The sequence below is a fragment of the Conger conger genome, chromosome 10 (assembly GCF_963514075.1).
Source record: "Conger conger chromosome 10, fConCon1.1, whole genome shotgun sequence".
Classification (NCBI taxonomy): domain Eukaryota; kingdom Metazoa; phylum Chordata; class Actinopteri; order Anguilliformes; family Congridae; genus Conger; species Conger conger.
In genome coordinates this window covers 29,290,568-29,315,296 of record NC_083769.1, presented here as the reverse complement: position 1 = coordinate 29,315,296, position 24,729 = coordinate 29,290,568, and the positions used below count along the sequence as shown (strand labels likewise).

Below are 24,729 nucleotides of genomic sequence, written 5' to 3'. Positions count from 1 at the left end.
TCCAGGACAATTTACAGTGCATAAGTTTCTCAATTGAAAAATATCAAATTCATAAATAGCGAAACACTTGCATGTAGTGCAGTCATAAATATAAAAAATAGTCGTAAGTGCATATTTATTTTAATGGTATAAAAGAGGGATGTGGTGGAGGACTAAGTTAAAGTCTGAAAAGGTGCGCTTTCAGCCTGTGTCAAAATATGGGATTCCGCTGTTCTAACAGTGGTAGGCAGGTCATTCCACCACTGAGAAACAGCAACAGCATGTGCAGCCCTACAACCTGTTGCTTGTAGTGAGGGGACCACAAGGCATCCAGAGCTGCCAGACCTCAGTGGTCTTGCTGGGGTGTAAAGATTGGATGTAAGGTGGGCCAGTCCCCTTAGCAGCCTGGAATGCCAACAGTAGCACCTTGAAGGGGATGCAAGCAGCAATATGCAGCCATTGAGGGAAGTGACATGAGCCGACCTGGATTGACTGCTGGTCAGGTGGGCCGGAGCATTCTTGACCAGCTGCAGGGTCTTGACAGCACAAGGCAATGAGACCAGCAAGGAGGGAGTTGCAGTAATCCAGGCGAGAGAGCTCGACTGCCTGGACTAGGAGCTGGGCGGCTTTCTCTGTCAGGAGATGACGGATCCAGCGTATGTTGTGGAGGAAGAACCTGCAGGCTTTGGCAGTAGAGGATACTTATTATGTGTGCGGCAAAGCACTGATTGTCACCTCAAGATTCTTGGCTAGGTGAGAGGTGGAAACTTCAAAGTCCTCAATGGTATTAGAGAACTTGCAGTTAGGCTATCCATAATGCCATTCCTATTTTTAAATGTAAGTAAACATTGAGCTGCGAATTGTTCATTGATCAGATTGACTTTATGGCCATTATATGCTCCAACATTCTCATAAAGAATCATTTCACAGAGAATTTGTGCTGTGACATGAACATGTTTCCTTAATCAGCATAGAAAATAAATAGACGATTGTGTTGTTGTGTCCCACAACTTACAAGAACAGTTTGTGCGGCCTTTCCAAGTTTTCCACTTAATGCATTATCCTCGTAAAACAACTGCAGCCAGATACGAACAATCAGACCAAAAGGTTAATGGTCGACTGGTTGACGGTTATTGCTTCACATGGTGAAATTCGAAAGCAAATTACATACGATTAACAATTTCACTGTATTATCCATGTTTGGCTTTTGTATGCAATTTTTGCTTTTCTTTCTTTCCAAACTATTCATGTCTCATTATGAAGTAAGATAGTGAATGTTACATATTTCCACGCTCATTATGTCTACAAAACACTTCATAACTGCTCGACTCCAGCAAATGACAAAAACAGCGCTCCATGCGACCGATTGAGCGCATAGAAAATCAACTTAGCGATTGGCCGAGTTGTCCTCGACATATTTCGTCTTACTCAATTTTTAGGCACCTCCCAGCCAATCCAGATCAGTTTTGTTGCAATGCTCGGCGTTTCCGCTTTCGGGCTACGCAAATTGCGCAGCATGTAACGTAAAGTGGAGACGATATATAATTGTGAAAAAATATCTATATAAAAATACAAAGTAGTATTATGGATCACCATTTCAATTGTATGATTTCACGCTCATTACGAGAATGAAAGTTAGCAGTGCTTCCTGAGAAAACGGAAAAAACGAAAGGGGTTAAAATTCATTCTGACTGGAACCCTCCCTTCTTCCAACCCTTCGCCCTCCCCCCTCCGTGTTGTCACAGTTGCTTGATCCGTGTTTTGTTAATGAACAGGAGGGGTTATTTCCAATGGAGTGATCTGGTAAGGGTTAATTTATTTACTTGTAGGATCAGTTTGATTTAAATAAATAAAAAAGATGCAACATTACCAACGTTACTCAAAACCCATAATCTAGCTACCGGCAACTGTGCTTTCGATGTTTTACTTTACACCGCTATTTGTCGCTCTACGTTAGCCAGTTGAGGAGCCGGTGTGTAGGCTATCTCGCTAACGTTATGTGTAGCTAGCTTGTTCGTGTGCGACATCTACGGTGGCGTAACGAGAAGCTAGCTAGCAAGCAAGCGAGCTAACCCACGGCCTGCGGTGGATGGCTAGCTAGTTGGTTATGCTCCGAGCAGTTTTGAGTTTGAAAATGAAGCTTGGAAGATATGCATTGTAAAAACAAACATATGGGAATGTTGCGGTATTGTAGATATGGAAGTTAAATATGTCAAATGCCGCCATACCTTCAGCTCATTGGGTAGATTGTCAATGTTAGTGAGCTAGCTAGCGAACTAGCTACTCTGCGAAATGGTTTAGCTACGCAAGGAAATGCGCGATTGCCAACCAAGTCGCTAAATGTCATTTAGGTGGTTTCGCTGCATCGGCTTCATCTGAAGTGCATCGGTAAAAACCACAATAGTTGTATCTTAATAGTCCTTGCACTTAAATACACGTTTGTCCTGAATTTAGCCTTTAAGAATTGTATTAGCTAGTTATTCGATTTCTGAAAATTAGAATACATTTCAGCTGGTCAGTGATTTGGGATTTGGTAGCTAACGTTAGCTAGCTAATTAGCTGTAGCTAACGTTGCTTCGAAATAACGTTAGTCTGCTGTACGTTAGCTAACATTAGCTATACGCAAAATGCGAATGTAGAATATCTCTTTTTATAACTCTTAAGTCTATATTTGTGTCTTGTTTGCTGACTAAATTCAGCAGTAATGTATTAGGAATGGAATTGCAACTCGCCAGATAGCCAACAATCTGGTTTCGTTCCGTAAATTAGTCACTATTTGTATCATGGTTGATACCAGCAAGCTAATTAGCTAGCCTAGCGACGTTAATTAATCCATTTGCACAACTTCTCTATTGTATTGTTGCTTCTGTTCTCAATCCAAAGGGTTCTAGAGTTAACTTTGAAAATAAGCCTCCTTGGCGCAAGTTTATTATTGTATGGATCGTTTGTTGTCTGACAGTATCTATTGCTGTGTGTTGCTTTTTTGTAGAAATTGGGTTTAACCAAAACGGTACCATAATCACTAATGTTACCTGTTCAGTGATGTATGGCAAGGAATCAAACGCATAACAGAATACACCGGAAGAGGCTAACGGTGATTCGTACAGTACTAGTTACTGTGACTTACTCTTTCCCAAGAATGTTCAGCTGTTTATGATGGTTGCGTGTCTGTTGTGATTCCAACTACCAACCTGTGAAAATCATGCACCCTGAAAGTAGTTTTAATGGGCTAAATTATTTTTTATTCGATACCACACGCATCCATAGCTAGCATGTTTTGTGCCCAGCAGGATCGACAATGTCATACCACTCTTGCTGCCCTTTACAAGGAGCCATGGTGCACCGACAGGGACAGGGACAGGCTTCGACTCAGTCTTTGATTGGGGAAGCAACCCTCACGGGTGATCCCAAAGCAGAGGACTCTGGAGTGGAGGATGAGGACAGCAACCATGGAAACAACTTTCCCTGTCGATCCCTGGCCCAGTTGGAAGTCTCTACCGTTTTCATTGCCTTCCAGGGAACTATGGATGATGATGATTTCCAAGAGAAATTGGACAACATCTTAAGTAATGTCCCTGATATGTTGGAACTAGGTAAGGATGAATAGGCGATTTTATACAAGTTGCATTTTTCACTTCTAGTAAAACTAGATTAATGGATATGAAATTGACATATATGTATCCTACAACCAGTAAACAAACTGGCCTCATGAGTAACTATTGCACTCATATCGATTTGAATGTCCACATATTCACACCTTATATCCACCTGTACTCTCCCAGACTCCGAGAGGCTGCAGCCCAAAAACGTGGAGCCCTGGAACAGTGTCCGCGTCACTTTCAATATTCCACGAGATGCTGCAGATCGCTTGCGTCTCCTGGCACAGAACAACCACCAGCAGCTGCGTGATCTGGGAATACTGTCTGTCCAGATTGAGGGTACAATACGAATATGTGATGCTTTTAAGCTGTACTGAAATGGAAGTTTTAGCTCATACCAGCCAGCGTATAATAAATTGTATTGTGCCAAAGAAAGATTTATTTTGTACCATGTACTTTGTATTTGAGCATGTTATAGCATTTCTGGTATTCCTATTACTACTAGACCTTAAGGAGGTGTACTCTGCAATATATATATGAAATCAGCCATTTTATAATGAATGTTTTTTGCTAACTGCTCAGAAGCTGAATATTTTATATATATTTAAGATAAGATGGTCATTAGAACAGTCAAGCTGACCATGTACATTTATGAAATGGCAAAATGGGCTCCCTTACCGGACTTAATTGAATGGAAACAAGATCATAACAGGAGGAATGACACAATTTGATAGTTTTGTTTGATACCTTACTTAAAAATACTTTTGCTAAGAAGGAGTGTGGTAATTGTTTTCAAAATATAATAGTATCTGAGCTATTATAACGGTTAATACCTGATTTGTATGTTCAAATATAAGTTAACTAAATTGGTGAAGGCTACCAGAAAATCAACTGGTTAACTAACAAAAAGAGACTAATCGCTTGCTCCATACTCTTTCATGTTTAGGGGAAGGTGCTATAAATGTGGCCATGGTGCAAAACAGAGGTCAGGAGGTCAGGGTGAATGGACCACTTGCTGCAGCCAATCAGATGAGGATGGATGTGGGTTTCCCAATGCAACAAGGCCCTGGTAAGGAATTGTATTAAGATTTCTTTATTGCAGGATGAGCCATCATTTTTGCTTTTGGTTCAGTTCAATCTTATTTGTATAGCATGCCTGAAACCCCCAAAAAACAGCAAGTGATGTAAACCTACTGTAATTCCCAACTGGGAAGAAAAAAGGCACTCATGCAATGGAAAGATAAATCCCCGGTGGGAGGAAATCTCTGGTGGAACTCAGCTAGGCAGCTAGGCAGCGAGCCCTTCCTCCACTACCTGGCCCAGTATCGGTTGTGAAAGATATACATAATAATAATAATAGGGATGGATTGAGAATCTGTTGAAGCAATCCCTCAAAGTAGCCTGAGTTAATACATTAGCTGGTAAAATACAGTCCATATCAGGCAGAATAACATTTAAGCAAATTAGAAATGGGACAGAAATGTGGAATTGTTTCTGTTTGTCTGTGGACTAGGTACGAGCAGTAAGTAAAAGACATTGTATTAGCTTTTGAGAGTGTAAGCCCTATCTATTGCTTAACTAAGGCACAGTGTTTCAAATATCTGCTTTGTGATCTCTTGTGGTGGTATTCTATTTGTCTTAAGCAGTGTGCTACATTGAAACACATTATCATGTTGTGAAAAGTCATGCTAATTTTAAGAACAGTATGTTCTTTAGAAACGGATTGTTTGTTATGGTGCTGAAAGTTTACAGTATACCCTGCCATACAAGCTTGTACATGCAAAGCATTATTAAACAATTTGCGTGCTTTTTCGTTGTAATATATTGGAAAGTTGCATATTGCAGAAATCATCAGTCCACCACTCTTGAGGTGCACCTTATATATTTAGCAACAATGCTGAAAGTGTTTAATTGGTTCCAGTACACCAGACAAGTAAAGTATTAGTACCCAAAACAATTATGACTCTTGTCCGATTTCTTGTGATCTGTGACCTTTTTGAGATTCATTTTAGCCCGGTTAAATCATTGCAACTGTGATCAGTCATATACCCTGGAGAAGACTCTGTGTGTCAAAATGTTGGTTTTTACAATAAATTACTTAGGAGCATAATGGAGTGTAGGACTCTTTCTTTTTATGATTGCTCTATGTTAGTCAGCACCTCCCTCCTTATGCACCCCTCTGTTTCAGAAGATTAAAATTTTATTGGACTTTTATTGACTCACAGGAGGTTTGCGGATGAACAACCCCTCAGTTCCAATGGGGCCCCAAGGCCCAGGCATGTCGGGTCAGGTTATGGTTGCAGGGGTCAGCGGGCAGATTCAGACAAGGGCTCCCCGACCTCCTTCCCAGACTGGTAAGAGGAAAGCAATGAGCACTTCTAAAACACAATACAGTCGCAAACGCATACCAATAAGGTTGTAATGTGCAGTTCATTTAGTTTTTTATGTGATTTGCATGCAGACTCGTTGGACCCTATGCTGTCAGGCCTGGCCATGCAGCAGCAAGTTCAACATCCACAGCCTCCCCATGGCCCAGCACCCATGCCTCCACAGGGTCACCACATTCAGGCCATGCAGGCCAGTCGCCAGCTCAACCCAGCCACTCTGCAGCAGCTCCAGCATCAGCAGGCTCAGCTTGCTCAGCTAGGTGGTGCTCGTCCCCCATTTAACCAAAATCAGATGCCTGTCCCTACTGGATGGAACCAGCTGCCCTCTGGGGTCTTGCAGCCCCCTCCAGCCCAAGGCCCCATGGGTACAGCCTGGAGAAAGGGCCCCCCACATGCTCAGATGGCACCACGTCCTTCTTTGGCAACAGTCCAGACTCCAAGCCATCCTCCACCTCCATACCCTTTTGGCAGCCAGCAAGCCGGTCAGGTCTTCAACACTATGGGGCAGCAGCAGCAGCAACAACAGCAGCAGCAACAACCAGGAAATCCTCAGTTTGCAGCACCCCAGCCAAAAGGGCTCCAGGGACCTCAAGGGTTGGGTGGGCCAAGGGGGCCTCCTCCTCCTTCGCCCCAGGCGGCTCAGCAGGGCCACCTCACTGCTAAGTCCCCGGTTTCTTCCCCTTCTCCCTTCCAACAAGGTTCTCCTGGAACTCCCCCGATGATTGGGCAGAACCAGGGCCCACTGGGCCCCCGTTCCACCACGCCTCAGGGTTTTCCTCAAGCTGTAAGCTCTCCAGGCAGGGCGGTGCTGGGACAGCAAGGGAATGTGCAATCTGGATTCATGGTTATGTCCCAGCAGGGTCAAGTCCCCCACTCTGGAATGGGAGGTAAGTCTTTCAACACAAAAAAAATGAAGATTAATATGGTGTTGGTGCTTTTCATCCCATTTTGGAATATTTCACACAGAAACTAAACCAGATCTTTAATTGCAGGTATGTCCAAACGTCTCTCCTTGGGGTTCCCAAATGCACAAGCCAATCAGAACTTCATACAAGGCCAGGTGACACCCAGCCCAGCAGGAACTCCTGTGTCAAGCACCAATTCCCAGTTGCAGAGTAGCAACATTCAACATGCAGGTACAGTTAGCAGTCCCTTACTATTGGGAATGCAAGAGCTTTGTAAATATTATAGACAATATTGCCGCCATGTTTGAAACACAGCTGTCTCAAATGCCTTTTGCCTTATTTACATTTAAAGCCTGCATTTATTCTTCATGGGCTTTTCATTTCTGTTGCTTGATCAATGTGTTAATGCTCTATTCCAAAGAGACATCTATCAGCAACTGTAGTAGCAAATGCAAGACCCTCTATGCTATCTGATACTTTAAATTCGCTAGGCAATAATACAGGTACTCAGAGAATGATGACAAACCATACAATTACCATGGTATTTCTAACACAGTCACTTGCTAGTCTGGAGGAGGGTTAACCTCTGGGTTAATCACTAAAATGATTAGGCGATGCTGCTCATGCCTGAATTTAGCTCATTTGCTTGTGTAGTTCCTGGGCAGGTGCAGGTGTGTTTAATTAGCTTGTCCCTGTAGTTTTGTTTACTTTGCAGGGTTACCACCAATCAGTCCTTCTCAGTTTGTTTTTATACTGTAATTGTATTTCAGGTGTTCAGCCCTCTACTTCAGGACCAAACCACATGCAGGGGTCCCATGGTCAGCCTAATTCTATTCAGACCAACATGATGGGCATTCACAGTGGTGTGGCTAACCAACCCCCGGGAACCACTGCTGCAGGGAACATAGGTCCATCCTCACAGGGCGTCCAGCCTCAGATGATGGGAATGCAGCACCAGCCCATCTCCTCTTCCCCTAGTCAGATGGTACAAGGCCAAGGCGGGGGTCAGACAGTTCTATCCAGGCCACAGCTCGTCAACCAGGGACAAATGCTGATGGGTGGCCAAAGCATGGGCCCACAACGAGGGATGACGCCTCCTAAGCAGATGATGCCCCAGCAGGGTCAGGCAATGATGCAGGGACATGGCCAGCTTGGTGGAACCCAGGGGCACCAGGCAATGTTGCAGCAGCAGAACGCAATGATGGAGCAGATGATGGCCAGTCAGATGCAAGGAAACAAGCAGGCCTTTGGGGCTAAAGGTCAGGCTGCTGTCATGCAGGGGCAGATGATGCGGGGCCCTTCACCAAATGTGCAGGGTAACCTGGCCCAATTCCAGACTCAAGTTGTTCAGCAACAGCCACAGCAGCAACAACAACAACAACAGCAGCAGCAACAACAACAGCAGCAGCAGCAGCAACAACAACAGCAGCAGCAGCAACAACAACAACAACAGCAGCAGCAGCATCTGCAACAGCAACATCAGCAACATCAGCAGCAACAGCAACAACCCCAGCAAGTTCCAATGAATGGTAATCCTAACCAGGCCATGGGCCTCCATGGACCACAAATGCGGCTTCCAGGAGGCCACCATTTGGTTCAGCAGCAGCAACTTCAGCAGCAGCAACTACAACAGCAGCAGCAACAAAAACAACAGCAACAAGTTGTTCAGCAACTGCAGCAACAACAGCAGCAGCATTCCCAGCAGCTTGGAGATGCCAGCGGAGGCACTGGCGAAATGGCCCTACAGCAGATGCTCCCTGAAATACAGGCCCAGCAGCAGCAGATGATGGTGGGTAGTCAGCACATGCAGGTGGGAAATGGTCACTTCCCTGCCCCCGGGATGCCCTTCAACCCCCAGTTTGGTGGACAGATGGGTATGGGAGGCCCATGTCCTCAGGGAGGCAATTTCCCCGGAAACAAAGATGTTACCCTCACAAGCCCCCTGCTGGTCAACCTGCTGCAGAGTGACATTTCGGCTAGTCAGTTTGGTCCTGGTGGAAAACAGGGAGGTGCCAACCAGGTCAAGCCCAAGAAAAAGAAGCCCCCACGTAAGAAGAAGGCCAAAGGAAATGGAGGACTGGTGGGAGAGCAATCTGACCACATTATGAGGTAAGAATAATATTTGTTTTGCATGTCCTCAGTAATTCTTCTTGTTGATAAGATTGAAGGCATTCAGGAGTTTTGGCTTTTCCCACAGTGGTCTTGATGTGCAGCCCCCTGGACTGGAGGACCCTGAGGCACAGGGCTTGAGTGGGGATCAAGGAGCTGGAATGGACCCGATTGGCCAAAAACTGTCAGAATTCAACAATAGGCCCACAGGTGATTGTGAAATTAAAGACCAAAAGTAAATTAAATGAATTTCCCCATAGTTGGGTTTTAAAACATTGTGGCTTTTCTCCTGGCTCTCATTTACAGCTAGAATTGCTCATTTTTAGTAATTGGTTCTTGCCTCCAACTTTGTTCTCTTGTAGGGTTTCCAGGTCAGCCAGGAGACCAAAGGGCCCTGCAGCAAATGCCAGTTCAGTTCATACCGCAGCAACAACAGCAGCAGCAACAGATGCAGAGCATGCAGGTACCACCGGGCCAGGCAGGGATGATTCCCCAAGGTCAGCCCCAGATCCATCCACATCAGTTACAGCTACAGCAGCAACAACAACAGCAACACCACCACCAGCAACAACAACCACAACACCAGCAACAACAGCAACATCAGCAACAACAGCAACAGCAGCAGCAACAACAACAACAACAACAGCAGCAGCAGCAGCAGCATATGATGATGATGCTCATGATGCAGGAACAAGCTAAGAACAGGATGCCCGTGTCACAGGGTGGGCAAACACCCAGGGGCCTCTTAAATCCAGCAGATGGACAGAAAATGCCTGTTTCTCAGCCAGGCAGCATGCCGGTGATGATCAATCTGCAGGGGCATGGTGGTGTCCCACCTTCCCCAGAAAAGGCTAGGGGAGGCCCCCTCATGGTCAATCCTCAATTAGCTGGCAGTGCTAGGAGGATGCCAGTCCCTGATGGGCTCCAGGGAGGTCCACCACTGAGCTCAGAGGAAGGCCCTGGCATGCACATCATGCAGGAAAGAACAGCCCATGAAATGGTTCAACAGACTGGCAACACTGCTCCCCAGCTGGTCCTCAACCAAGGTCCTAACCCACACCTGATGAAGTCAGGGCCTTCACCTGTCCCGCAACATCAGGGGGCAAGCCCTCAGCAACAGCAACAGCTCCAGCCCCAGCAAGCAGGTCCCATGCCAGTCTCACATGGCCTCCATTTTCCTAGCGTCCCCACCACCTCGCAAAGCTCCCGACCTAAGACGCCCAATCGAGCCAGCCCCAAAGCATACCACCACCCGCTCACTCCAACAAATCGCCCTCCCAGCACAGAACCTTCAGAAATCAGTCTGTCCCCTGAAAGATTAAATGCATCCATTGCTGGGCTCTTTCCACCCAAGATAAACATTCCCCTACCTCCCAGGCAGCCTAATCTGAATCGTGGTTTTGACCAACAGGGTCTCAATCCTACAACCCTGAAAGCGATTGGACAGGCACCACCCAATCTGACTTCTTTAACAAATAATAACAACAGTGGACAACAGGCATTCTCCACAGGTAACAGCACAGCAGCTGCAAGTGGGAAAATTGATAAGCATCCCACGGGTGGCCCAACAAAAAGAACCAGTCCAGGAAACAGTAGGCGACCCAGCCCAGCCTTGAGCCGCAAGACCACACCCAGCCCGGGGAGGCAGAAAGGAGCCAAGATTGCCCTCACCTCTCCCCCACACCAGCAAGCCATAGTCAACCCTCAAAACATCATGGTTAATCCATCTCATGTCCTCTCTAGCCCTGTTGCTATTTCGCCAGCTCAGCTGGACCTACAGCAGGCTCAGATCCCTTTACAAGGTATCACCCCTGAAATGAGTCAAGTGACCTCTGTAGAGCAGCGCCAAATGGTCCAGTCTCAAAGAGATTCTCCACTGGCAAAGATGACTAGCTTGCATGTTTCTCAGGAGCTTAAAGTTGTGATGGAAGAACCAGCAAGAGTGGATGCATCTGTGACAGAGAAGGTCCAGGCCCAGGTGCCAGCCCAGCAGGAACCTAAATGTGATTCTTCACTTGTACTCAGGGATGCCCCAACCTCTCTAAATCAATTGCTTGACAGTTCCTGTGCTTCAACTACCCCCCTGAAACAAACCCAGGACAGTTTCCTCGAAGGAAATCAGAGCCAGGGGGAGAGCCCTCGTCTCCCCACCGACCCAGAGACCCAACGGAATTCAAGCACTTCTCAGAGCTCTGAAATTTGTGTTCCCTCTTTGCCGAACGACCCAGAGCTGAAATCTAAGCTCAGTCCAATGCCAAGTCCAAAATTTAACCCAAATATCAGCCCCAATCTAAAGATTAACGTTAGTCCTAATACAACCTTTAGTTCTAGTCCTAACTCAAATGTCAGTCCCAATCCCACCATGAACCCCAACTCTGGCCCTAACTCCTTGGCAAATGTATCTGCAGTCTTGCAGAGGGCTTCTTCGTCTGCCACTATCTCTCCCAACCAGATCACCGTCTTTGTCACTTCCAACCCTCTAAGTTCATCCACCACAACCTCCCACGTAGCCCCTGCTTTGGTTTCAACTGTTGTTACTCTTCCTAATAAAAACATCAGGTCTCAGGAGGGGCGGCAGACGTCCGCTCCAGCTGGTGCGAACACTCGCCCTGCTCAGTTCCTCACCACCCCAATGTTCATCAATTCCATCTTTCAAGTTCCTGCCTCTTCGATGCCTCCCAACACAAATGTAATGTCCCAGCCAGGAAACATGGTGGGGCCAATTCAAATGTCAACAAACATACAAGTCACACCCGCAGCCACCACAACCCAGGTCTCCCCAGTTAACACGTCCAACAGCCAAGCCAGTCGTGCAGTTGTTGGGCAGGTTCAGAGGTCCTCAAGCCAGGCAACTCCCATGGGTTCTCTACCCCAGCCTCCTCAACAGCTACTCTCTGGAACCATGAAGCAGGATTGCAGCTCTGCCGAGACACCTGTGCTGAAGTCGAGCCCTGTTAGTCAACCATCTCCCCGCCACAGTGTTGCTACTTCTTCCCCCTTCTCCCAACCCCTAGCATCACCTCCTGTGTGCTCCAGCCCAGGAACTGCCGTTAGTGCGCGGGGAAGCCCTCTGTCCCCTACAGCTACTTCTGCCAAGGGTAAACCAGGGCAAGAACCTGTCTCAAAGAGAGGCACAACTGGGTCTGACCCTCTGCAGAAGGCTAGTGACCAGCCCCTAGAGGTCAGAGCACAGCCAGAGCAAGCTTCTGGAAGCACAGCCCCTCTGGAGGCAGTGGATCGAACTGTGGCCACAGCCCCTGTAAAACCCGTCAGTTCTTCCATCTCTACGCCAGCCCCTGTCCATGTTCCCACTCCTTCTGTTTATTCTCCAACTGCCCCAACAAAACCTGGACCGCCCAACCCATCGGATGGCTCTCTGGCAACAGCAACACCACCTGACCCCTTGGGGGGACAGAACCCCCCCATAGTGATGGAGATCAGCATGCCAGCTCCACAGAATGATGCACCTGAAGCCGTGGGATTGCCAGAGAGCAGCCAGAGTGCTGGTAATTCACATTGTTAACCTATAAATAACCTCAGTTTCTATACTGTTGAGAGTAATCCAATAGTGTAATTGTATTGTTTTAGATAACCTTGTTTTTTAAAACCATTTTCCATTCAGTGTCTGTTCAGTCTGAACCTCCACAGCAAGAAGGACCTATTTGTGAGAAAACTGGTAAGTAATTGATTGCATGATTCATATTCAATTGGAAGAGTTGCTAAAACACCAGAAGAATACTATGGATATAGTACTATCTGGCAGTTGTGTTTAACTTAGCAAGGCAGAATATTTATTTGTATCACATTAAAATGGTTTTTGATTCGTTATCATTCAGTGTACATGTGATATAGAACAGTCTTGTTGCCAAGTGTTGGGAAGCTAACACCTGGAGAGCTGTTAGTTTGAGGTTAGGATTTAAATATGTCAAATAGTGGTTTTATGTTTCTGTGTTTTATGTTTCTGTCCAACACAGGAGGTGAAACGGCTACTGTAACTGAGCGGGGGTAAGATGTCCTGAATACATTTAAAAATTAATAAGTTTAGGCCAAAATTACTGAAAGTTTGGGGTTTCATAATGTTAACCTTTTCTCCTCATTTTGTTGATGGAGCCTGTCTGCAGTTTTGTACTTTGAGGGAAGAACATGGAAACATGGGGAAAACAAGATTTTAGACATACTATACACAATAAGATGTGTTGCACGGCACATCTGAATGATGTCATTATGCATCTTATGCAACACATATAGCCATTGATTTGAGTTCTAAATTATTAGCTTGTGTTATACACCACTTGTTTTAATCAAAACACTAGTAAACAGAACTGCTAGAGAAATAGTTTTTCATAAAAGTTACTTCAACTTTATTTTCAGTGGCATTTCCAGAGTCTAGGAGGCATTGGGGCACTTTGATCAATCTTACTTGAATCTGTTATTAAAAACATCACAGTATTTTACTGCTGTTTTTCCACTTCTATAACAGATGGGTAAAGAAAAGAAAGACGCCCGTCAGCCTTGTCCAAAGGTATGTATGTGTGTTGCTTGGACGTACACACATGATGTCAACTATTCCCAATACTGTTGAATGAAGACGGACGTAATCTGTGCTAGGCGGGGAAAAACAGCTGAAAGACGTCCCAGTCAGCACAAGCTGGAGAGCCATTGAAAAACAGAATGACATTTCAAACAAATTCATAAACTGACAAAATATATGCCAGGCAAAAACAAGGAAGGCACAGGTAATGACTTCAAAATGCCCCTAAGATCCATTGCATTCTTACTGTTATTAATGATCCTCCTGCCCCTGGTCTTCAGGGCTGCCCCAGAGAAGGTGAAAGGCCCGAGCCGACGCAGTTCGCGAGCAGAGAAGGAGTCCGAAGAAGGGGCCACAGTTGCACTGGATGCATCTGACAATGGGCAGAGGAAAAGGACAGCAAGGCCTGGATCCGCCTCCTCCACCATTGCCACCACTGTCAAAGGTACATGCACAGAAATGTACATGCACATTCACCAGCATATGCTCACTACTGGAGAAGGGGTTCAGCAATCTTAGAAACTCTTCAGCCCATACAAGCCTTCTGTGACAAAGACTGAGATTCTTGTCGGATCAATCCATGCAGTCAAATTTCTTTTAGCTTTGTATAAGATGCTATTTAAATGTGCTGTGTACTAGGGCTGGGCGATACATCAAGGTTTATTTTCAATTACGATTTTAGCTTCCCACAATGATGAAAACAAGAAAACCGAGAGAACTATTTTTGTGCCCATTCCATTTAGTAATGGTTTGTCTTGTGTTGTAATTCTAGTGCACCCATTTCCTTCGCAGTGGTGCACTCTGTCCCTCCCACAAAGCCCAAACACTGTGGCATGTGTTCATCTTGTTACATTAAATTACATTAATGGCATTTGGCAGACGCTCTTATCCAGAGCGACGTACAACAAAGTGCGTACCCATCTTGTGTGGGGAACAACTCCAGAGAGCTGGCGCATTTAGCAAATGTTTCGCCGTCTATTTAAATGCATTGGCTTCACAAGAGTTAAAAGAGAAACAACTTGGGGCAAAGTTGCTTCCTATTGTAACAGATATTGCATGATGTGCCTTGTATTTGTCTAACAGTATGTGAAATGGAAAAATGAAATGAAACAAATTAGATTTTCTTGAAATTATGTTTTTATGTTTTATGAAATTTATGTTCTCTCTCTCTCTCTCTCTCTCTCTCTCTCTCTCTCTCTCTCTCTCTCTCAGATGCAAACACTGGGGCCAGTCCTACACAGGCCAAGCGAAGGAAATCAAAATGACACCTGTACTATTAACCTGTGAATTGTAAATGTTTGTGAATTATTTTATTGCCTTTTCCATGTGTTTTTTAATGGATTAACCATGTACAGATAATTGTTTTAATAAGAAATATGATATTGGTGTTTGTCTCCCGCTGCAATGTGAGGTTTTATTTAGACAGTTTTTTGATTTTTATGTTTCAAATGCTGGATTAATTATGTTTAGGCCCCTGGTAATGAAAAATGTCACGTCTGTATTGTATAATTTTGTCGCAAAGCTGAATTAAATTTTCTACTACTTTACTCCTGTGAATAAATGGATGAAGGCGGTTATGATTTGTTCAACATCTTTACCATGATTTAAGAAGCAGGGTACAAGAGTATTTTGCAGTGGTGGGACTTAATAGAATAGAATGCACATCACAATTAAGCAATTCTATGTCTGAACACTTTGCTGCCATTAATGGGAAAGACTAGCCTTGGAGCATTATAGTTTGAACAGTTCCAATGTCTCTCTGGCGTTGACTTTTCTGAAAGTGTCATTGCTCACTCAGGCCTCATGGTCTCAAGTGAGGTTTACATTTCCACTTTGTTTCACCTACATGTAAATATACCCAGTTTATGTTCAATCCAAACACTTTCCTCTATTGTTGAAATTAAGATTTGTTTAATCATAAATGTCTTCAGAAACATCTTTATATTTTTGAAGAATTCTGAAGAAGAACAATTTTAATATGTCTTTTTGGCATAAGAGTAGTCTGGTGTATTTCCCCATTTTCCCGCTGATTTTGCATCATGAACCTCAACAAACATGTTTCATTCACTTTTTTAAATGGGTAATAAATGGGTCTTCATGTTCCATGCCCCATGTTCCATGTTTTTCCATGCCTCATGGGTCATTTCCACTTTTTGGACATTAACTGTCGCGGCTTCCCACTGACTTTTGAAGGAGCAAGGACCAGTTCGATCGCAAGGGCATTCCATTTGCCTAGTTCACGTTTATGTCTTGGAATGATCCCTATGTGTTTTGTTAACTTGGACTTGGGACTTTAACTTTCCTTAAATTCTAATATTTAGTTTAATAGGCTACTGATATTATTGTTTACACAGTTGGCCATTTATCTCTATTGTTAGGCTAGTAGCCTAGTTATAATTTCCGGGCAACATCAACATCTTCCGGGATTGTAGTCCGAGTACGATAGCTCCAGTTTAGGCTACTTCCCAGAAATTGGTCAGGTGAACAGTCATATCTACAAGCAATCGCTACCGCTATTGTGTTACTGGGTGTTTTTACCCTTCCTTCACCCTGTTAAATCGAATGTATTTATTTAGGTTTCCCTACGTTAATAAGAAATAAATGTAGCTGCAGCACCAAAAAATATATTGGATTGCTGGCTCCTTGACCCTTGGTTCTCAGCCGTCGCAGTGCCGACCAGGTGTTTGTTATTCGGCTAATCACAGGTTACAAGGGCCGTTTATATTCGCCGTCAGTTATATTGCCTTTGATAGGGCCAGCTTGCTATCGAATTTGCCGAATTTTAAAATACAATCAGAATCTTGAGAGCCATCGCCTACAGAACAGCGTTCAAACGAACTAACGAATTTGGGGCATACCTCAAGTAAATGGAATACCCCGTGTATGTCACTGCTACCAGTCAAATTTCTTTGGACAAAATATTGGAGCTGCAGGACCAGCCTATAAACGAAGAACAAGCCTGGGCATTGTGTTACCAGCTATGTACCCTATTATCTGAAGACCAATATGCGAGAAGAGGAGAGTTCTACACGTCCAGGAGAATGGTGCAGCTCCCTGGTAGAAATAACATTTTGCTGATAAATGATGGGAATGTTTGTCTCAGAATGGACGACAGCAGCACAGGTAAGAGGACCTTTATTTCAGTGTTTGTAATCAGAACTCTTCATGGCCTTTACATTTGAAGTGATAATGCACTGTAAAAATTAAATGTTGATGGGTATATTAAGCTTAAATTAAATTGAAAAAACAATTTATTTAAGATGGGGTTTCTTCTCTTAAGATTGTTTTCCTTAATTTATTGACTTATCTTAAGTAGTCTTATGAAGTCAAAATGATTTACCCCAGTGCCAGATGATGGTAAAAGAACTGCATTTATAGAGTGCTTTTATCCAAAGCACTTTACAATTAATGCCTCTCATTCACCAGATGATTTGGCTAATTTTAAGATGCTTATTTATCTTAAGATGTGAAACAAATAAGATGGCATTTCAAAAGGTAATTTGTATGGATGAAATTTGTATGCTATGTTTTTCTTTTAGACTACTTTGCCTTTGAGACAGAGGATGAGGTAAATGATGTTCATTATCCCTGTTATATTAGAAATAATTTCAACAGATTTATGTGCAACATTATTCTTTTTCCCATGTTCCCTGTTCTTCCATGCCTGTGATGGAATTTCCCCTGCAGCTGGTGGATTACCTGGGAAGGCTGATCTACTCCTGCCTAGACTGGGGTCTGGATAGCAGTGTGGAGAGGGAGCTAAATGAAACCCTCGAGGTTCTGTTGTGCCAGATGACCAAGGTGAACCTGCAGGAGAGTATGCAGGAGTCATTCCAACCTTTGTGTACATTCTCTGAGGTCATCCAGGTATGCATCCTTGAGTTTAATCCATCATCCTGCCTGCCTCCTGTTGTGCCATGAAAGCTGTCTTGCTAACTTGGTCTTTGTGAATGAGGGTCTTTGAAAAGGGTGTTTCATTACCTACTTTTATTTATAACAGTGGAACACGCACTGCTTCCTGAAGACTTTGTTGGTAAAATTATCTTGATTGTATTACAATTTTACTTCTGTTGTACCCTTTTCTCATTTTTTTGGTTGTGCATATTGTAGTACACATCAGCTTCCATGAATATATACCCATCAGCCACAACATTAAAAAAACAACCTAAGAATGCTTTTAAACCGTAAACTTGTCTATGAACACTTAACATTGAATTATGACATGTGTACTTGTATAAGCAGATATTCCTAAGTGAATTGCATTCAAAAATTACATTTTTAAATGAAAATTGAAATCTTGTAGTTGTAGTTAACATTGTAGAATGTAGTTAATCAATTCATATTTATGTTTTAAATCTTTTTCTGTTTTCATTCCTCACATCAACTAGCTGCTGTCATCAATGCACACTGTGTAAAGTGTCTGCATCCTGTGACGATGTAGTGTGTCCATCTTACTTTTTACTGGTATATTAAGCCGCCTTATGTTGACCAAATGATAGTATACATGTGTAGTTCTAGTATTAGAATTTGGACCCACCCTTCGACTGTTGTGGTGGTGAAAAGGGGATAATTGTTTGAGAAGGGGCTTGACAGAGGCAATCCTGACCTCTGGTGGCAGAGGACTAATGTACAATGGGAGCAATACTGGTGGCTGTGTACTGTGTGACAAAGCACATGCTTAATGCGTAGATAACCCGTGGAGAAATGAGTGTGTGAAGAGACGCTGTCAAGTGGGAAGAGCTAGAACCTGCTACTGCTGTGTTTAAAAATGTCCCAATACAAAGTATTGCCTTTGAGATCAGACCATGGTTTCTCCATCAGATCTGTGAGAACCGTCTGTATGAACCAGCTCAAGCAGCACGTCATTACAGAGACATCTGTTCAGCCCTCTTCTCCGACACTGTGGAACTGTGCCAGTACTTCCACAACGTTCAGCGCAACAAAGATGTAAGATAATCCAGCGGAGTGGTTTGCAGCAAGAAAGTGTATGGGGAGATCTGCCTATCGTTCAGTGTAGTATGGTCCGGTTAATTGCACTAATCAATGATTCAATGTGTTGCTTTCTATAATATTTGGATCCAGCAGACACCAAATGGATGCTATTAAATAATTCATTATTTATTTAATTTGCAAATCTATACATTTTTATAACATTTTTATATAATTCAAATGATTGCTAGGCTCTGCAGAAGATCATTGTTGAACCAGAAACAAGAACGGTTTCTCAGGATGCACCGCACTGGGTAAGGACACAGTTCTGGATTCTAGATTGTAGAACAGCGCATGCTGAACAGACGTGACTTGAGATGAGACAAAGCATTAAAATCCAGCTTGAATTGTGGTTGAAGGACGATGCATCTCCTTTCCTCCCCTAGGTATTTGCATGGAAGCACTTGATGGAGGACTTATGCAGAGGGGTAACACTCAGGCCTGTGGAATGGTTAAACTTGAGCACTCCCCTTCCTGTTGAGCACTCTCCTTTCCAGCAGCTCTTGGAGGACATAAAGATCAAGAGGTACAAGCTCCGCAATATCCAGGTGAGGCACCTATTGTCGTTGCTCATGTTCCAGGGTAGCAGATTCTTTGTCTCAAATAGGGCTGTGTTGGAATTGAGATTTACAAGACCAGTTGTCGGTCCCCACTCCCTTCATATGATGCTTATGCCCATTTCCCTTCATCCTTAGCTCATTGTGCACATAAGGCTTTGTGTGTGGTGTTTGAGGCATTTATTGACTGAAGGTACAACCTTGATGGCTTGATGCATTTGTTTTAGAATGTTGCATTCTTGTATTGCCTCATATTGCTCTCTTCCTATGTCACACCCAGACAGTTGGCAAAACTTATATGTCTGGACATCATGAGGCTCTCCTGAAGGCCATCTCCTCAAGGTCTAATTTGAAACCTGTGAGTTCTAAAGGGTATCATAGTATTTACTGCGAGTACGGGGTAAGTCATTCACCCCAGCTGCCATGTTGTTGAACCTGCCCTCTGTGCGACGAGTGCTGTGCAATCACTTGCAATGATCCATGACTTGGTTAGAGATTGCTCCTGTTTGCATGTTCATCTTCTGCAGGCCTTGGAACGGAAACTTAAGACACGGCCCAAAGAAAAGGCCAGTCTCCATGAGCTGCTGATGGGGGAAATCCGAAAGGCTGACCAACTGAAACTCTTGTCTTCACGCAAAAAGAGATTTTCTGATAAAGGTACCTAAAGTGCTAAATATTTTTCCCCATCATTTTTGTTTCTTCCTGTGTTCGTACAACATTCTACAGATGTTCATGACATAAGTGATATTGATATTGGGTTTTCTTTTCCCCCTGTCTCATGTTTGCTTATCAATGTAGATGATTGTTTCTCACCCCTCAACTGTCCGATTCCCTACGGTGAGGGCACCGCAACTGAAGACAACCCTTTCCTGTTGAGCCCCTTCCTAACACCTAAGACTGAGGTGGAGTCTTATGGGCTACTGACTTGACTCGACTTAGCTTGTTAAATGTGGAGACTACAGTAGAACCTCATTTGACTGAACCCCACGGGAACAACATTTTTTTGGGGGAAATGGTTATTACGGGGAACCTGACTGAATATACATAAAAACAGCTATTTCTTTTAGAGGACAGATCAAGGATCATAACTATCCAAGTTTAATTTAATGGTCAAGATGTGAGCATAATAATCTATTCAAAAACAAACCTAGGTAGGAAAGTGAAAAACTTACTCCACATAACAGAATTTTTCTGAAATCTGGAGTGAAGGCCTGCAAATATGTCAGTACTCGTATGGGGAAACTCAAGTCCCAGTGTGGTGTGCCAGGCCTTTCCGGAACTTGCCTAGCTAACGTTAACTAAATTGTATTCCTTGGCTAAGACATACACTTGCTCCTTAATCAAGTTGAGCAAGAATTTCACTTAGCACCGACAATTTCTAGACTATGCTACAGGAAAGCTTATCGTTGCATAGCAACAGTTACTGGTGGAAAGCCTGTTCTGTTGACTGGGATTCTAATGCATTTGAAGTGGTGTAGCGAGTTCTTTGTGGCTTCACTAAAACTGAAATGGAATATTGAGCCGTTAACCCCCATCTGTGATGACTGTGATACAATTCAATGGAATTGTATGTAAAGGATGACCTCTCTTTATGGTAGGAGGAGCCATTCAAAGAGCCAGTATTCCAGCAAGTCAACACTGGAGGTACAAGATTGCCAAAATTACCTCTTGATTTGTGGATACCCTTTATGTAGTGTTAACTCAACAGTTAAACACAGAAGGATATTTACTAAAGCACTTCAAACTTTGATTGTGCAACCATCAGCATTATTCCCACTACCACATTATGCTGTTTCTAACACCAAGGACCTGAGAATCAGGTTTCTCAATTTATAATTTTTTTTTTTCCACAGTGGGTCCAGAGTGGGAATTCTGTCCTGCTCTTTCATCTTCACCATTGGACCCCTTCTGTGGCTCATCAAGAAGACACTCTAGATCCTGTTCACTTGGCAGCCACCTCTACAAACTTGTGTGTTTGCTCAAATTATTAGATTTAATTCCCAGACATTATGGTGTTTATATGGCTAGTAATCCCTCTACAGAGTTCAGTGTAGATTTGGGTTTTGGGGTGGGGGGGGGGGGTGTATGCTGGAGATGGCGATTGCAGACCAGCGTGCTGCCACCCCAGACAGACTGTGCCTTAGGTGACCTATATTGGCATATATTGCCTATACCTAGAACTTGCCTTGAGCTCACTGCATGCAAGTATTACAATAGCTGGCTCTAAAGTTCTAGCTTAAAAATGGGCCTTACTAGCCTCCTATGTATTTTCATGGCAGCCATTGTTTTTTTAAGGAAAGGAGCTGTGCCAAGGTTAATGTTCCCCTTACTATTTCTGAAGTCATCAAGAGGCGCCAGACTGAGATGAGGACCTTGAAAAACATATACTCTGACAGATTCAAAAAATGGAGGGTGAGGGAGTGTCTAAGTTGTCATTGTGGCTTACTGACATTTCTAATAGTTTACATAAATTTAGCTTGCACTGACATTTTCATTGCCATTTTGCAGGTATGTTCAAGTTGTTCAAAGAGGAGCCTTTATTTCACCTGGCATAACTGTTGTTTCCTTTGCAACCGGTAAACTGCTCCCACTGCATTGCACATTTCTGCTTACACAAATTCTACTTTAATATTAATACTTCATATTGTACACTTATTCCATTCTATTTACAAAACGTTGGCTTTTCACAGAATTTTTCCATTTCATTATAAGCAAAGTATAATCTATGGACTGGATCACTGGAGAGTAATTCTATATTTTTTGATCTACAATTTAGTCATTTTGATTTTAGCCAAACAAGGAATGGCATATTTAGCTTGGTAAAAAAAAAAAAAAAAAAAAAGCAAAACAAAAAAAAACACCTAGAACACACAGCACCTAGAGAAGAAAAATAATTCTCCTTAATGTTGCTACATCATCTGGTGATTTATGATATTGGATGGGCTGTCTGAGAACCTCCTGTTTCTGTTCCTTTTAATGAATTTGAGTTCGGTCCTGATTGTCCCACAGGGTTGTGTGCCCTGAATGTTGCATGAAGGTAAGAATGCTGTTAATTACTCTTTCATGCTGGGATAAGTGGAGTTCAATGCTGCTCTGTTCTCATGCTGACCCTCTCCGGAATGGTTGTCCTTAAACAAACTCCCCCCCCCATGGAACATGTCACAGATGCACCTGCCCTATAAGTGGTGTGTGAACCTGCCAGTGAGTTTTTTCAAGAAGATTGTGTTGAGCAACGGCTGTGAACGGGATGTATCTCACTTCTGGAGAGAGCGCTCGACTTGGGACCATACCAGGTTAGTTCAGGCTTTCATCATCACCATCGCACAGACTTTTGCGTTCTTACAGGTTAATGCTTGAATATTGCAAGGCAGCATTTAATTAAAAGTTTTGCTTGGCCAGAGCCACAGAGCAGCATACAATGTTCAGTTGCTATTATTATTATTATTATTATTATTATTTTTTTATTATTTTTTTATTATTATTATTATTATATTCAGGTCATTACTGTCCCATTTTACAGAAGCCCAACATGTTGGAACACATTCCAGATAAAAGAAATTAGTTTATATGTTTGTTTGATTCAGTCTTGATTTCTGTCTGTGCTTTTATTTAAGGGTTCCCCTTGTCCTGGAGTCTCATATCACAAATACACTCCCCCAGCCTGGTTTGGCCATGAGAGACTGGTACAGCCAGGACATATGTACCGAATGCAAGAAGGTTCTGCTGGAGGCCTGTGATTCGGTGTTCAGACTGAGCCCTGTGCCGAGCTCCAAGGAAATCTGACCACCCGTCTCCCGGGATGTCAGAATGTTCACCTCAACTCCTGCATCACCCACACACCCTTTGCTTTGCCACCAGGCCAGTTTTTCCCACTTTTAGTAGACTTGTCACCACCTGCACGTTCAGCACTGTTGCTAAACTAGAGCAATTATGTCCATTCACCTAGGTTATCTAGTGTTCGTTTCCACTTTGTTTCACTATGTTATTCAGCTGTGAGCATTTATTTTAATTCTTCTCCTTGTTCCACTGAGTTCTCATAGTTCTATGTGTTTTGTGTTTGATAACTGTTAATGTGATTTTAAAGACATTTCAAATCATTAAATAAATATGCCAAATATTGAATGTTGTGAATGTGCAATTTTTTTTCTGAAATGCAATAACCTTTTATTGTATTACCCCCTTAAATGAAAATAAATATTTTTTCATGTGTCCCATAATATCCAAGTGGAGAAAATAATATTTCAGAGAAATAGAAATACAAATCTATAATACACCACATCCTGTCATTACCATCACAGCCAAATCAGTGTTTGGGATGACAAGTAAGTAGTGAAAATTCACCTTCAGGACATCACTTCAAGAATCTTTATCCTCCTCATACATGAGCTTGACTGTAACTATGTTTCCATGGTAGCAAAGTAACTTTTAAATTGAAAAGAGTTACAAGCATTTTTTGCTGTTGTGATCGGAATGACAGCACTGACATGAATCAGGTATATTTTGAACAAAAATAAATGGCATACTTATTTCATTCATTGTATTCTAATTGATTAAATGTTTGTTTTTCTCATTAAACTGCATAGTGAAATTCAAAATGACTGCCTTCTGACAAATATAAAACAGATTATGGTAGAAAATGAATATAAAAAGGATTGAAAGTTTGGTGTAGAAAGCTTTTCAAAATATTCTAACATGTCTGTAGTGTTAATTTATGAGATAAAAGAAAGAAGGACCCATATTTGCATAATCACAGTATGGAACACATTTTCTTGATAAATAGGTTTAAGCCATCAATGGTCTGAGTGAGGTATCAAACCAGCCTCAGTTTGAGGTCAATGACTTATGTCATTCTCAGGAGTTGGTAGTTCTAGATCTCCAACACATTCAGGTATTTGTTTGAAGCCTATATTTTTGATAATTCCACTTATTTGATTAATTGATTAAAATTCTACTTTCTAAGTTTTTGCCATTGTCATCTGAAAGAATGATAAATTATGCCACTCAGGAGCATATATAAACATATGCACAAGCCTTCAGCTTTCTGAAAATATTTGCATCTGGGACACATTCTACTGTACATTCTCCTGTATACACGCTGTTCCTCAGTGAACATGCAGTGACTTGCTAGTTCAGAAATATCTCATGGGATGTAGTTGAGATGGATACATGACCCATGGGTGTGCTTCATAATCTGTTTGTCTTGAACTTCTTTGCAAATAATCTTAACAATTTTGAATATGAAGGACGCCATGTCTGCCATGCACCCATTACCATTTTTGTCTTAAACTTTTAAGTTTATTTTGGATATCACACCAATTAAACACCATGAAGGCATTATGAATGTATGCAGAACAATGTGTGTATTTGTTTTGTTGCCAATTTCCAAGGAATTGAAAAAAGGAAACCTCTGAAAAAGGTGAAAGAATAGGCATGAGTAACCCTGTACGCACATAATGCTTAAACCTTTTCCATACATGAATATGTATGTGATATTGAACAGTGTTTGCCATTTTCAAATGATGTAACCCAGGATTGTTAGAAGTCAAACACCTAGTATACTTTAAAATCAGTATTTTAACATAAAATAGTTTGTGAAGACCCAAAGATCATGTTTACACATGGCTGCTAATGTTTTTAATTCACCTGAGTTACACAAATGAGAAACAAAACTAA

At 42.8% G+C, this 24,729-nt stretch overlaps 2 protein-coding genes across 11 annotated transcripts; both read left to right on the top strand.

The window, feature by feature from the left end:
• The first annotated feature begins 1,524 nt into the window (after positions 1-1,524).
• On the top strand, positions 1,525-15,083 carry ncoa6 (nuclear receptor coactivator 6). 7 transcript variants are annotated; one of them, XR_009709749.1, is made up of 15 exons: positions 1,525-1,782; positions 3,270-3,572; positions 3,762-3,917; positions 4,525-4,647; positions 5,804-5,932; positions 6,040-6,852; positions 6,958-7,101; positions 7,641-8,979; positions 9,068-9,189; positions 9,342-12,485; positions 12,602-12,655; positions 12,954-12,984; positions 13,460-13,501; positions 13,588-13,715; positions 13,792-13,919. XR_009709749.1 is itself a non-coding variant. In XM_061257368.1 (15 exons), exons 2-15 carry the CDS (start codon positions 3,278-3,280, stop codon positions 14,773-14,775), a joined length of 6,609 nt encoding a protein of 2,202 aa, XP_061113352.1. In that variant the 5' UTR covers positions 1,527-1,782; positions 3,270-3,277; the 3' UTR covers positions 14,776-15,083. The 7 variants fall into 7 exon arrangements, 6 of the variants coding, with proteins under 6 accessions (XP_061113357.1, XP_061113356.1, XP_061113352.1 ...); XM_061257368.1 differs by lacking the exon at positions 13,588-13,715 and adding an exon at positions 14,723-15,083 and having other exon boundaries at positions 1,527-1,782; positions 13,792-13,955; XM_061257369.1 differs by lacking the exon at positions 13,588-13,715 and adding an exon at positions 14,723-15,083 and having other exon boundaries at positions 1,527-1,782; positions 3,267-3,572; positions 13,792-13,955.
• An 880-nt stretch (positions 15,084-15,963) lies between these two features.
• On the top strand, positions 15,964-23,178 carry zgc:114123 (uncharacterized protein LOC569174 homolog). Of its 4 annotated transcripts, none has more exons than XM_061258495.1 (16): positions 15,964-16,633; positions 17,050-17,078; positions 17,198-17,377; positions 18,332-18,457; positions 18,691-18,753; positions 18,886-19,047; positions 19,337-19,456; positions 19,584-19,713; positions 19,855-19,958; positions 20,655-20,700; positions 20,910-21,025; positions 21,352-21,468; positions 21,565-21,632; positions 22,066-22,093; positions 22,222-22,349; positions 22,671-23,178. In XM_061258495.1, exons 1-16 carry the CDS (start codon positions 16,378-16,380, stop codon positions 22,837-22,839), a joined length of 1,842 nt encoding a protein of 613 aa, XP_061114479.1. In that variant the 5' UTR covers positions 15,964-16,377; the 3' UTR covers positions 22,840-23,178. The 4 variants fall into 4 exon arrangements, with proteins under 4 accessions (XP_061114479.1, XP_061114481.1, XP_061114480.1 ...); XM_061258496.1 differs by having other exon boundaries at positions 15,966-16,633; positions 19,337-19,414; XM_061258497.1 differs by lacking the exon at positions 18,691-18,753.
• The last annotated feature ends 1,551 nt before the right edge of the window (positions 23,179-24,729 follow it).

Bases quoted from the DNA above. Each gene is read 5' to 3' on its own strand.
- zgc:114123 (XM_061258495.1), top strand. From the start codon at position 16,378: ATGGAATACCCCGTGTATGTCACTGCTACCAGTCAAATTTCTTTGGAC. The intron at 19,457-19,583 runs GTAAGTCATTCA...CATCTTCTGCAG, and splicing joins GTATTTACTGCGAGTACGGG to GCCTTGGAACGGAAACTTAA. The intron at 21,633-22,065 runs GTAAACTGCTCC...ATTGTCCCACAG, and splicing joins TGTTGTTTCCTTTGCAACCG to GGTTGTGTGCCCTGAATGTT.
- ncoa6 (XM_061257368.1), top strand. From the start codon at position 3,278: ATGTCATACCACTCTTGCTGCCCTTTACAAGGAGCCATGGTGCACCGA. The intron at 5,933-6,039 runs GTAAGAGGAAAG...ATTTGCATGCAG, and splicing joins CCGACCTCCTTCCCAGACTG to ACTCGTTGGACCCTATGCTG. The intron at 6,853-6,957 runs GTAAGTCTTTCA...CTTTAATTGCAG, and splicing joins CCCCCACTCTGGAATGGGAG to GTATGTCCAAACGTCTCTCC.